This window comes from Salvia hispanica, chromosome 5 (assembly GCF_029641045.1).
Source record: "Salvia hispanica isolate PSC_SH4W2 chromosome 5, Shi_PSC_v1, whole genome shotgun sequence".
Taxonomy (NCBI): domain Eukaryota; kingdom Viridiplantae; phylum Streptophyta; class Magnoliopsida; order Lamiales; family Lamiaceae; genus Salvia; species Salvia hispanica.
Genome location: NC_142696.1, coordinates 23,334,900 through 23,349,419, shown reverse-complemented (window position 1 = coordinate 23,349,419; position 14,520 = coordinate 23,334,900). Strand labels below are relative to the sequence as shown.

Genomic DNA, 14,520 nt, shown 5'->3' with positions numbered 1-14,520 from the left:
GCCCGCCCCCCACCGCCGTCGCCACCGCCCCTCCCCCACCGCCGTCGCCGCCGCCGCCTCTCCCCCCACCGCCGTTGCCGCCGCCCCTCCCACCACCACCGTTGTCGCCGCCCCTCCCACCACCACCGTTGCCGCCGCCTCTCCCACCACCGCCGCCGCCGCCAGATCTCGTCGGCGGGGTCTCCGGAAGGCCCGGACTCATCATCCCCATCATCTGCTCCAGTGTGAACCTATCGAAATCAGACAAGGGAGTCTGGGTGCGCTGGAAAGAGTGAGAAGGGGTATCCGGCCGCGGATGGTTGGGCGAGTCCATAGTGGGTCGATAATCTCCAAACGCCGAACGACCCAAATTCCTCTGATGAGAAGATTGAGCCCGATATTGGCTTTGTTGCCATGGCGGGGATGTCGGTGACCACGACTGGAATGGAGGGGGACTGGGACTCGATCCCCGGGGGGTGGGACTCGATCCCCACAGCTGAGATGGCTGGGAAGAAGGATAGTATCCATATCCCGATTCTTCCGTGCCGGGTGAATCTTCGTCTCTTCCGTGCATCTCGGTAAAATCTAGGGTTGTGAAATTGGGGGTGGAGTGAAAATGGGTGTGGAGTGGAAGACAAATTGGTGGATATTTATTTAAATAAGTCAATAAATTAAATAAAAAATTGAAATTAAAAAAAAAAAAGGGAAACCGGCGGTCCGCCGCGGCGGTGTCGCCGCGCAATAGGTAGGCGCGGCGGCCGCTGCTTTTCTCTCTCCAGCGGCCCGTCCTCGCCGCAAAGCCGGCGATACCCCTTCCGCCCCAACAAATTCGTCCGCCCCCGGGGCGGACGCCTTCCCCCCTATACACCGCCGCGGCGCCGCCGGGAAGGGGGCAGCCGGCACGCCGCCCCTATAGTGGATGCCCTAATGAGACACTCTTCCAAAGATAATCAATATAGTTAATACTCCATACAACTATTTAATTAATTTTTACAATGAGACATCTTCCAAAGATAATCAGCATAGCATATATAGTTAATACTCCATACAACTATTTTATTGATTTTGATTCTTCCAAAAGCATATATACAGTTAATACTCCGTAAAACTATATAATTAATTTTGACAATGAGACATTCTTCCAAAGATAATTAACATGCTCATTATTCTTTCTATTTCCGTCTATAACCCAATCAAAGCTTTTATTTTGGATAATTTATTTTATATACCAATTTTAATGTTTATCAAAATTTAACAAAAGTTTGATAATTTTAAGGATTAATATCTCAGCCGTTTGTGGTAAAACTAAGAATACCACGTAAGCGGGCGTTTAGCCTCCATATAATGATAAAATAAAAAGTAAAGGTCAAAATTGATCATCAACAAATGTTCATTTTATTAATTTGGTCATAAACTTTATCTTTTGAATTTTTTGGTCCTGTACATTTCAAATCGGGTCACAATTGGTCATCCGTTAACAATTTCGTTAATATTTAACAGTCAGTGATTTTAATCACAATTTTGACCAATTTAAGCAATTTTTTAACGAGATTACCAATTTAAGCAATTTTTAATGGGATTTTAATCGTGTTTCCATCAAACCGCCAATTGTTTCTTCTTCTCTTTCCCTCTTTCCCACTCTTCCTGTAAAGAATAACCTGCTGTATCTGCTTCTCGCTCTACATTGCGCTCTTCCTTCATTTCGGTAAGGTTTGTTACGGGATTTTGTTTAGGTTTCTTCAATTTTGCAGAATTGTTTGTGTTTACCTTGTTTTTTTAGATCATCAAGCATTTCATTGTTTTCAATTTTTTAATTTTCATTATCCGTGGTTTTTTTGTGTGATGAGTGAAGGCACTAATAAATTAATAATTTTACGTAATTAATAGACATGGTCAATCGACATTACGGCATTCGGATAAAAAAGGGAAAGACGGAAAAATTTTAAAGAAAAAAAAAGATATTAACACCTAATATTATTAAACTTTTTAAAAATTTGTTTTTTTCCATAAACTTTAAAATTAATATATGATATCATAAACTTAAATAGTAATTGAATTTTTTCTATAGACAACAAATTCTGACTACATTAAAATGAGATGGATAACAATATATAGGGACTTTGTAATCACATCCTATCATTTTTCCATGATAATCATATCTTTTTTCCATGATAATCATATCTTATGTTGATGTAATGTAATAACATGAAATGTAACTATATTTTGTCACTAGTAATAAAAGATTAACAACTATTTAAATTCGTGATATTATATGTCTAAGTACAAAATTCATAGAAAAAGTTAATTTTTAATAAATTTCACGATATTAGACAATATAGCAAGAAAGAATAACCAAAGTGACTTGTTAACTCAATTTTTTAATCTCCTCTTTTGAGGTTTTAATGATCAATTTCATCACTAAATTCGATATAAAAGTAATTTTTTTAAGGTATTCACACTCCTCTTGACAAGGTAATAAATTCACAATAGGTATTGAATACTCCGAAAAGAAATCAATTTCTCTCTAGTGGAATAAAATGGAAAAGACTTAAAAGAGCAGAGGAATGTTTTAGGCCATCCTATCCGTCTTTTAACCGTCTCATCTCTTTACTATTCATGGGCCTCACTGTACTTTTCATCTCATCTCTTAACTAAGAGACAACACCTGCATCTCTCCATCTCTTAACCATCTCTTAAATATTCATTCAATTTTATTTTTTATTTTTAATTTCAACAAATTCAATTAATAAAAAACACACTTCATTAAATAAAATAAAATTACAATTTAAATACCTAAAAAAAATAAAAAAAACATAATTAAAAAACTAGAAACTACAAATTGCACACTTAAACTCAAATAAAAAAAAATGGAGGCAAAGAAGCAGAAGAAGGAGTTCTCTAGTGACGATCATCTAACGGTTGCCAAATTTTGCCCAAATGTGATCCATTAGATCCTCCTGGAGTTGGGCGTGGGCGGTAGAATCACGTGTCCTTGCCCGAATAGACAACCGCTCTTGCAAAGACGGATGCACTCCCGTTCGAGGCGGACTACTTGCGGTTGAGCTTCCCGGGGTTTTAGGGTCGAACCAATTTCCCGCCTCAGGTCCTTCGTCGACGACAATCATGTTGTGCAGGATTATGCACGTATACATGATGTTGACCATATTCTCCATAAACCACTGTCGAGCCGGGGCTTTGATAATGTTGAATCGAGATTGGAGAACCTCGAACGCTCTCTCCACATCCTTGCGAGCAGACTCTTGCTTCTGGGCAAAAAGAGACTGTTTTTCGTCCGCAGGCCTGTTGAACGTCTTCACGAAGGCTGGCCACTTCGGATAGATGTCGTTGGCAAGATAGTACCCCCATTTTATACTGGCGATTGTTAGCAATGAAGTTGATGGCCGACGCTTTACCATTCAGAACTTCAGCGAAGAGGTCGGAGTTGTTGAGCACGTTGACGTCGTTGTTCGAGCCGGGGACCCCAAAATACGCATGCCAAATCCATAGCCGGTAGTCGGCGACGGCCTCGAGTATAACGGTGGGGTGGGTGCCTTTGTGGCCGCTCGTGTATGACCCCCTCCACGCCACAGGGCAATTCTTCCATTGCCAATGCATGCAATCGACACTCCCGAGCATCCCGGGGAATCCGTCCACTTGTTCGTGAAGACAAAGCAGAAACTGACAATCTGCGGTGGTTGGCTTCTTCAGAAATTCGGCGGTGAAGGCTGCCCAGACGCCTTTGCAGAAGTTCAACAAACAAAGTCTCCCATTGGATTCTCCGACGTACAGGTATTCGTCGAACGCATCCACCGTTTGTCCAGTAGCAAGCTGACGGATCGCCGCAGTACATTTCTGGAGCATCGTGTGGCTAGGACGGCCAACAACGTCGAACCCTTCTCTGAAGAACTCTTCCCGTGCCGCCAATGTACTCGCGATATGCAAAAATAGTGCGCGTGACATACGGAAATGGCGACGGAAGTAGATATCTCCCCACACCGGGTTTGGACTGAAGTAATCACGTTCCAACCTTGCGGTGGCTTCCTCCCGGTTACGATGGATGTATGTCCGGCGTCGCCTAGGAGGCGCGGCGGCTTCCTCCTCTCTATGTCGATCTTCTTCTAGCGATTCTTCCATTATTCGACGCATTTGCTCAAATGGATCATAATTGATTAAATTTGGGAGAAGAAAAAAATAAAGGAATGATTTTATAGAAGTGATTGGAGAGGAAAGAAAGAGAGATGAGAGAATAGATGTGTGTTTGTGTGTAAAATGGAGAATGGAGAAAAGTATATATAGAATATAAAAAAAAATTTAAAAATATGACCGTTGAACGGTCATATTACCGTTTTTTTTTTCGAAAAATCTGATTTTCAAAAAAAAAAATTGAATTATGACGTCATAAATCCGACGCCCACTCGCGGGTCGGCGAGTGGGCGTCACGCCAGCCGCCCGGAGCCACGTGGCGCCGGGCGCGTGTCTCGCTAGCTCGAGGTCGGCCTCGCCGGGACGCGTCACGCGTCGAGACAGCTCGTCTCGTCGAGACGAGACGGTAGCCGCATCGCTGTCTCGATGCCGTCTCGTCTCGTCGAGACGAGACCGAGACCGCATCACGCAGCGTTGCGGATGCTCTAAAATGAATTACAGTATTTGTTAAAACTAGTGTTAACACTCGTGCTATGCACGAACCAACTAATTTTTTGACTAATGAACACAAATTGTAAACAATAAATTTTTTTAATCATTATAGTCCTATAGTCCTACTCCTAAAAAAAGATTTTCTATTTGAAACAAAATTTAATACATTTGTGATTTGTGAGAAGAAACCAAAATTGCTCACACAACTTAGATCGGAAGAGATTGGGAGTGTGAGAAATGAAGATAAAATATTTTTATAGAGTGGAAAATAGTAAAAAAAATAAAAAAAATAATTAGAAAACAGTAGTTCGGGCTATATCCGCAATGACGGGTTATAGTTCGGACTATACATAGGACATGTGTATGGGGCGAGGCGTAGGACGACCATCCGCAATGGCGGACTATAGCCCGAACTGTGCATAATCCGGGCAATAGTTCGCCCCATTGCATGCCTGCATAGTCCGGGCTATTTTCCACTCCATTGCTGATGCCCTAACTATTTAGATTTTCAAATATATTTCATTTTATCCAAAAGTCTCAAGATTACATACCACGTGGTAAATATCAAAATCTTATCACTAAAATAAATTACCTTAAATAAGGGTATTTTTATCGAATCATAAGAGCATCCACAATGGTCGGCGAGCGACCGGCTAGCCGATTCTCGGCGCTGGCCGGTCCGCTCGCCGAACCATTGCAATCGGCGAGCGTGGAATCAGCGAGAAATTCAGCGAGCGCTCGCTGATTCCCGGGCGCTGGCCGATGCGTTCGCCGCCATTGTAGGCTGGCGATCGGCGAGCGATCGGCCAGCGCATTTTTTTAATTAAATTATCGAAACACTATATATACGCGATTTTCACGTCATTTTCATTCGCACCACTTGTTTTAACGAGTTTTCTCTCTCTCTTAATTTCTGTACAAGAGCAACAACGCGAAATGAGTAACGCGGGTTGTAGTAGTGGTAGTAGTGATGAGGAGTACGAACGGCAAATGTACGAAGCATTGGAGGCCTATACGTCCGGTGAGATAGACCGGCGGCTACAAGCCGGTCCAAGCCACGGCGTGGCTACCCCCAACGTATGACGGGGGGTACCTCACGATGAAACCGACCGCCTCCAGGCACATGCCGACATGCGCCAAGTGGATGCCCATATTCAACTCCAAAAGGATTTAATTGAAGAGTTGTGGGCGCGGAGGACTGCACGACGATAGTTTTTTTTGTTTTATGTATTTTTTTTATTATGTAATTTTTTTTTGGACGCACTTTTTTTTATTTAAATGAAATTAATGAATTTTTCCGTACATGTGTCGTAAATTTAATTTCGTATTTTGTGTTTAATTTCGTAAATTTAGTTGTTTTTTTTAATAGTGCTGATGATGTAGCTAACCTATTGCTTGTCCAGTTGCTTGTCCTGATGATGAATTTTAGTGCTGGTGATGTGGCAGGAGGAGTTTGTGGCTGACCTAAAGCCATTGTGGATGCTTTAATGCTTTCTAAAATATTTATATCGTAAGTAAATAAGGTATTTCATCTAATGATTTCCTCCAAATAAATTATGTTTATTTTTAATCGTTAGTATCACACGATGCCATATTATCATTTTTGTCCACCTCAATTATGCAAGTAAAACCATCATTTACATTGATATAAATCTCCAACCGAGAATAAATTATTCTTCCATCAGACAATAATAATGAAGTTGCATGTCATCGATTTACATAACAGTAATTTTTATATCTAATATAAATTTTATGTTTGACGCCTTAGCAAATAAAAAAGATGCAAAAATCATACACAAAAATAAATTTAATGTGATTGCAAGTAAAATCATCATTTACATTGATATAAATCTTAAAGCGATAATAAATTGTTCTGCCATCAGACAATAATAATGAAGTTGCATGCCATCAATTTACATAACAGTAATTTTTATATCTAATAATAAATTTTATGTTTGACGCCTTAGCAAAGAAAAAAGATGCAAAAATCATACATAAAAATAAATTTAATGTGATTTCGCTTATAATAAGTTGAAAATAGATTTGAACTAAGAAATTTCTTACCATTTCAAAATATGGTTGGTTTCAAAATATACCTATTCTTTTGTCTATATTAGGATTTTCAAATCAATTTGTTGGATAATATTGACAACATTTTATGTATACATCATTTATAACAACTATTCTAATTTTAATATTTAAAAATATATTTTAATAATAGTTTACGTTTTCAATATGAAACTACAAACTGTAGAAAGCAAGATTATCTACAATATACTTTTCATTAGTTCCACCACAAGTGTTTAACTTTTCCTTTTGAGTTGTGCTATCACAAGTGATCAACTTTCCATTTTGAATTGTCTCACCACAAGTGATCAATTTCCCTTTTTAACCAAAAAAAAAAAAAAAAACTTGAACTCTCTCTTACTTTATCATTTTTTTAATTCTCGTGCCTAAAAAAATCATCACTTGTGGTGGAATGGAGGGAGTATATAGTTTTGCATACAAATCAACAAATAATTTAAACCCAAAATCAACAAATAATTTAACAAATCCATCACTTGTGGTGGAATGGTGAAATTACTTTATTCTCTACTACAGTATATTTTATTTTCAATATTTCAATAAACAAATCAACAAATAATTTAAACCCAAAATTTAAGGGTTTACATATACACAAAATTATCAACACAGTACTCCATATAGCTTGAATATAAAATATAAAATATAAAATATTCAAAGGAGTAATGGAGTATAAAATATTAAATAAATTAATATATAAATTTAATTACTTAACTAAAAAGTTACAGTAATTTTTAAGATACATATTTTATAAAATCCCATAAAGTAGAAATCATAAAAACTCATGTTTAAAAAATACAATAATAAAAAAGACTAATATCAACAAAATAAAAAAATCAAAGAAGAACCAATACTGAATAACAGTATTATAGTCCATGTTTAAGCGTGTACTACTACATAATATATAGATGTTGCCTAAGTATTGAATAACAGTATTATACTACATGCCTGCGCATTGATTAAAATGAGAGATTTCGGAAAAAGGGTCTCAATTCGCATGCCTTTCGAAATTTAGGATTAAATTTGCTGACCTTTCGAAATATGGGGTCGTGGCATGCGAATTTTTCGCAATAAGGGATTTTCGAATTTTTATGTGTTTTGTTTTATTTTTTCTTATTATTGCTTTCACAATATATATGAATGGACAATATTATCCCTAAATTCTCACCTCAATTTTAATGGAGTATTTTTTATTCCAATTTATTTTCTTAATTCCAACTTCATCGCCAGCGAACTACTGAAAGCTCCAAAGCTCCATTTCTTAATCCCTCTCTCTCCCTGTCCGATTCCTCTTCACACTAAGGCCAAATTTCTTCACAATTGCATAAACCACTCAATTGGTAATCGAACTGCAAAGGTATATCTTTATCTCTCCCACCATCCAATTCCAATTTTCTTTCATGTACTTGCATCCATGTAATCCGTAAACTGAATTGAATTAATCGAACAACCTAAAATTAGAGTCAAACCTTAAAGAATGTGGAATTGAATTAAGAACTTATTGGGAAAAATGGGGTAGCCCGAGCTGGAATGGCACCGGGAAGCGGCGACCTGCGACGACGGCAGTTTGACCGCGGCTAGCAATAGCGGCTACCCTCGCCAGACAGTAGCAGGTGACCTGTAGCGAAGAAGAAGAGGCGGCGAGATCTTCCTTTAAGAGAGGAGATCGAGAGGGATGTTGAGAATCTAGCTTGCTGGACAGAGGACGCAATCGCGTTAAGAGGGTGGGGGAATTTGAGTTTTTGTAATTGATTTTTTCCATATGGATCGGAAGTGAGAGAGAAAGGGGGGGACGACAGCTAATGGACGATGAGAATGAGGGTGGAGGCGGCGGTGATGAGCTGTGATCTACAACTTAGGTGAAAATAAAATTAGAGAAAAAAGAATTAAAATTGTAGTGAAAATATTAAGGATAATTTGGTCCATTCATAAATATTGTGCAAAAAATATTGATAACAAAAATGATTAAGTATATAAAAATTCGAAAATCCCTTATTCTGAAAAATTGCATGCCACGATCCATATTTCGAAAGGTAAACTAATTAAATCCTTAATTTCGAAAGGCCTGCGAAATTGGACCCTTTATCCGAAATCTCTCATTGAAGAATCTAATCTTAAATAGTTAAATCTAAATCTAAATACAATAAAAGCCCAAACAAAAGGCAAACTGATAGTAGTATTTAATATTTTAATTAAACCCTCTACAAAATTAGGCCTCCACTTCTCTCTCTCCCAAATCCGCAGAAATCACTTCACCCGCCACAACCAGTCAACCACCGCCCTGCCTCGCCGGCGCTCCTTCCACCGCCCTGCTTCCCCGCTCTCTGCTTCACCACAGCCGGCCCGGCTGTTTAATACCACTTTCTTCACATCCTCTCGATTCAATTTTCTTATTGTAAAATGTTAGCTGTTGTAAATGCAATAGCAGTTTTTATAATTGTTAAACTTCTTTAGTAAGCTATTGTCTTTCTATTGGATTGGGCAGTCATTTCGTCCAATAATGATGTAATGATTCTTAGCATAAATTTTTGGGAAGATAAACAGAGTCCTCTATATACTATCCTTGATGCTTTTCCATTACTTTTCAGCAACGTGCCTCGAATATAGAAAACTTTTTTGTAAGAGCATTAAGTGAAAAATTCTCTCTCGACTCCCTAGTTTAAATTTATTAATTCGATTTGATCCTTTTGGTATGAAGTATGAACATAAGTTAATGAATCGTCTGATTACAGAAAGAGGCTATGGAACACCAAATCATAACTGCATCCGATCTATTTCAAACTATTTAAATACTGTAATTATTTATGTACTTCACATGTAATTTCTAAATAACACAGAAATTTTCACCACAGCAACCTGATGAAACATAAATTTCAATGCTAAATCAATCAAGTTTTGCTAAGTCCTACTACCACTACTCAAACAAGGATACAAATAAAAGAAAGGCCAAATTAAGACGATGATGAGGTCCGTGATCAAGAAAATCACCTCTTGCTGCTGCTGCTGCTTTATCTTCATCTTCTTGGAACAGGTTTGTACAGCACAACCGTGACAAATTTTGAACGAAAACGATGAGTGACCCCAAGTGCAACTACTGTGCGAGGAGGTTCTCGATTCTCTATGTAAAGATGATTTAGTGTAACATTCTGTGGTGATGGGAGGGGTGCACAAGGATCACTCGTCGTAGGTTGATTCAACAAAGTATGCTGCAGATGGGGAGGTAGGGATGGTGGTTCTCGCCCCTCGTCTTCGTTTCCAGGGTAGACGTTGTTGTAACTTGCTTCGGGAGAGTTGGGGATATCAAATCCAGCTACACTCACTCGATCCTATAAGGCAGTGTCATTTTACGAGTGAGTTGGTCGCACGCACACACAACTAATTGGAACGGGTTTTCTAGACTTACTTGGTCTTCACCATATTGGTGGTTCATTGTTTCTGGGACAAAGGAGCCTGAAAAAATATTGCAAAATTCCATCTGTTAGCAGTTCCGGAATTATTAAGCTGCAATTAGAATAGAGAGTTCTGCAATTACCAATTGTCGGAATAATGCTATAGACACTAAATTTTACTATAAAGCATCGAATTTGGCAAATTGAGCACCACTTCCACACCGCGTAATCAGATCTGATGAGAGAGTTTTAGAGAGTTTAACATGACGCCCCAAAGATTGCTGGTGAATGCAACAAACTTTGATTAATGAGTCATAAATTAACTAATACTAGTACTTAAAATTACATCAATCATGTATAAAGAAGACCCCAGTGCATATATATTTTGGTAATAAACCAAAAGAAGATCTTGGTATAGGAGCCAGGATATGCCAACATATACACAGCCGAGAATCCAACAAAAACTGACATGCTGTGTTAGCTATATCGTGAGTTATAATGAATATAATCCACCATACATTTTTGGTGCAGAGAGAAAAAATGCAAGTTGTAGAAGACAAGACAGAAAGAACACATCATGAGAAAGTATATGTTGGGGTCCACATCTCGTCCAGCTAAATCGTTCAGGTAAATCACTATCACCTTTAACTGATAACTTAGATGCAATTCAAAAATGCAGGATTGGAGAATCATGGAAGTCAGGTTTATTTTCTTCTTTATGCGGATAAATTCACATAGTATGCAACTAATTCAGATGATATTCGAATTCAACTAATTTTTTGGCACAGATTATAGATTTTCATAGGTATTATAGTTATTCTTTTCACCTATAATAATCTCACAGAGTTTATCTGCTCCTTAAAGTTAAATGCAATGCACCATCATATCATATATTCCAAATTAAGATTCTATTCAGAGGTTACCAAAAAGGATAAAGTGTACAATGACTATATGATAAAAGTGTCAAGGCATAGTGATATCCCATTCCTAAATTTGACAGAAAAAAATACATATGAAAATCTGTTGATACAAGACAGTATAATACCCTTTCAAGTTTAAGATATTATATAACTACGTCATGTACAAATAATTCAAACATCGAAATGGGGTCCCCGTGTTGTTACCAAAAACAGTTGACAAAAAGAATCTCCATAGACCATTCATTACATTCTGAGTGTTCAGGAGTAAAGCTTGACTAGAGATTTGATAAAAGATAATTCTCACTTATTATAATCATATTTAAGTAAATAAAACACTCTTTTGGAAAATAAATAAGTGCTACTAAATTCTGTATTCAGCAACGAGTAATTCTTCTTGACCTCTTGCAGTTAGTTATCACCCTTCCGTACTTAGATGAAAAATGGAAGGTTAAGCTCTTCCAAAATAGAGCGGATAAAAAATCGTAATCTTTTCTAAACTTAAAAGGAGAGGTGACTATTTTGCTTACTTCTTTCCAACCTGAGAACACTAGTCACTACGGCTAATAAAGAGGATAAAATATCGCAAATGGACTTATGACCTCAAAACTTCACACGGAGTTTCAGTATCTGGGAGCTGCAAAAGTAGAGATCTAACAAATTTGTTTCCAGCAAACTAACTACAGCCCTTAGCCCTATGTATAGGAGGGACCGGTGAGGAGCTCGCAACAGCAAAATTACAAATATCTCGGTGAGCTCATACTCATGACTCATGAGTCATGACTCATGAGTGAGCAGAAGAAAACAAGTATGAAGCTTTATCTCCACTTCTGCACATTTCTAATGCAGCTAGAAAGCATGGAAAAACATTTAAATCAATTTAGATTACTTAGTTTCCCTGTAGACACATGACAATGCATATACACTGTATTCACTTAACATGGTTAACTTCTTAAGATCTAGTTTGTGGCATAATACTGTTATGAACCAGTATTCATACTCATTACAGCAACCGTATAGGCCTATATTGCAATAAGATTCTATGGCAATGCACATACACTATTCAAATATGAATAAAATCACTATGGTTCATATGTTCAGATCTAGTTACTGATATAAGTATACTGCTTTTATGAACCAGCATACATATTATTTTGAGGATTGATATATTTCAACTAGAATCGATATCTGAGGCATAATTTTTCAACAGGATTTGCCTTCCATACATAAAACTGAAGACCAAGTATAAAATCCTATCTTTTGATTGTCTCCAAGACTGATGGAACAGGGCATAGCTAAGTAGCAAATGTTAACCGAAAACTAACTTTGAACCTTCATGATCATCAAGCATCTCGCATAATTCCTAAAATCATACTACTAACGGTGAAAGCATTGACAGGGCAAGTTCCATTCTCTAACAAAATTAATCCAGTGACATCATTAAACTAAAAGACTCATGAAAATTTAAAAAAAAAGGACAAATCTAAAGGCAATATTGGCACATGGAGTATAACTTTTTCCCAATACAGACCGATAGGGTAATGAAATTACAATTATCTTCCACTTGCTGCAGTAACAACTCGAACAAATGACTTCAGATAAGCAAGACAAGTTAAAAATATTTCATCCTAGAAATTCAAGCCGGAAATTTTCAAATTAAATTTCAAAAACCCAAAAGTTCGTCTGAATAGAAAAATTATTACTACTATCATGCAATATTTAAAAAATTGGCCATCACATAATTCGACAAATTAGACACACACGGTAAAGAGGATATCCAATAAATCACGAAATTGATGATACGAGCAAGATAAAACTTTGAAAAGGAAGACAAAAATTCCAGAATTCAATTTAATCCCCGACGAAATTCCAGCAAGAACTTCAAAATCGAGTTTTTGTACCTAAATAATGGTACAGGTGAAAGAGTGGCAGAGAAAAATATAAAACCCAATAATTCATGAGAAATTACGAAAAGAGGGAAGATACACACAGCTTTTCAATTTATTTGTGAATTGAATAAGAAAGAAGGTGAAAATGTTAGTCTACCTTGTAGAATCCGCCGATAGATTCTCAAAAGAATCGTATCACTCTGCGTGTCTGTCTCTATGCGTACGTGTATGCGTGCGTGAGAGAGACAATGAATGGGAGAGGGAGAGAAGATTTACAATATTCTCATGACTCATGACAAACAATTTTGATGATAAATAAATACTCTATATAACTGAAAAATGAGTTGGTCAGATTCTAGTAAAGTGAATGGGCTCAATAGAATTGAATGGAAAGGTGAATGGTTTGGGCCATAGTGCTAGATCAGGCCCAATTTCATAGCTATGCCCAAAACAGAACATAAATGACTAACTAAATAAGTTAAATAACTAATTTTAGTTAAATATACTCCCTCCGTTTTTTAAAAATAAGGAGGTTTGCAACGGTACGGATTTTAATGCATAATATGATAAAGTAAGAGAGAGAGAAAAAAAAATAGTAGAGTAAGAGAGAGCTAGAGAAAAAAGGTAATGGAATTAATGTTAGTGGATCATGAATAGTATAAGTGGTAAATAAATTAATGTATAAGGGTCTAAACATTTCTTAAAATAGAAAGTTTGAAAATTGCTATTTTAAAGAACGAGCTAAAATGAAAAGAGTTGTTATTTTTAAAAAACGGAAGCATTCATTTATAAAAAATGATTCATAATTTTGAGCAATACAATAACAAAAAGAAAAATATAACAAATTTATTGTATTTTAAAATTGCATTGTATCACAAAAATGTAAATAGAAATGTGGACCAAAGCGGTAGTATGGTGAAGACTAAAGTCCAAATTTTATCATTTACATTTGTTTTTAAAAACTTTTTGATTTTTTAAATTACCTTTAGATCCCAATCAATATGATTTGGTCCAAAGTTAACATTTTTCGTTAAATTTAACTGTCAAACGTGACTGGACCAAATTATGACTTAATTATAAATCAAATTAACAAATTAACCTAACTAATTCAATATCAAAATTTATAAAATATTTTTAACCTATATCAAAATATATTAATATCATAAAATGTTTTAATACATACTATAATAAACCATATTAAATTAATAAAAATACAATTGAATGAAAATTTTAAAAATATTTGCAAATTTAATTTTTATTATAGGTAAAATAATATAGCTAAAATAATTTATAAATTTTAATGTAATTTAATTTTTATAAAATATTTTATAGATTTAAAGTTAATTTTTATTATAGGTAAAAAAATATTTATAAATTTTAATATTAAATTAATTAGATTAATGACTGATCAAATTCATAACTAAGTCACTAATTTGATCACGTTTTTCCATTATATTTAACGGAAAAGGTTAACTTTAAACCAAAACATATTGTTTGAGACCAAAAGATAACAGATTTAATACTCCCTTCGTCCGGCTTTAGCAGTCCCATTGACTTTTCTGCCATCTTTTTGTAAAAATGATAAAAAATAGTTAAAGAGGAGAAATGGTAAATTAAGAGAGAGAATAA

The 14,520-nt window shown here is 36.2% G+C and overlaps 1 protein-coding gene across 6 annotated transcripts; it reads right to left on the bottom strand.

The window, feature by feature from the left end:
- Positions 1-9,453: 9,453 nt before the first annotated feature.
- Positions 9,454-13,191, bottom strand: LOC125191323 (SNF1-related protein kinase regulatory subunit beta-3-like). Of its 6 annotated transcripts, none has more exons than XM_089057929.1 (4): positions 13,049-13,191; positions 10,229-10,366; positions 10,100-10,146; positions 9,454-10,022 (listed from the first exon to the last, which is right to left on the bottom strand). In XM_089057929.1, the coding sequence occupies exons 3-4, from the start codon at positions 10,124-10,126 to the stop codon at positions 9,711-9,713; spliced, it is 339 nt and encodes a 112-aa protein (XP_088914055.1). In that variant the 5' UTR covers positions 10,127-10,146; positions 10,229-10,366; positions 13,049-13,191; the 3' UTR covers positions 9,454-9,710. The 6 variants fall into 6 exon arrangements, with proteins under 6 accessions (XP_088914055.1, XP_088914057.1, XP_088914056.1 ...); XM_089057931.1 differs by having other exon boundaries at positions 10,229-10,320; XM_089057930.1 differs by lacking the exon at positions 13,049-13,191 and adding an exon at positions 12,904-13,030.
- Positions 13,192-14,520: the final 1,329 nt, after the last annotated feature.

Bases quoted from the DNA above. Each gene is read 5' to 3' on its own strand.
- LOC125191323 (XM_089057928.1), bottom strand. From the start codon at position 10,171: ATGGAATTTTGCAATATTTTTTCAGGCTCCTTTGTCCCAGAAACAATG. The intron at 10,023-10,099 runs GTAAGTCTAGAA...ACTGCCTTATAG, and splicing joins ACCAATATGGTGAAGACCAA to GATCGAGTGAGTGTAGCTGG.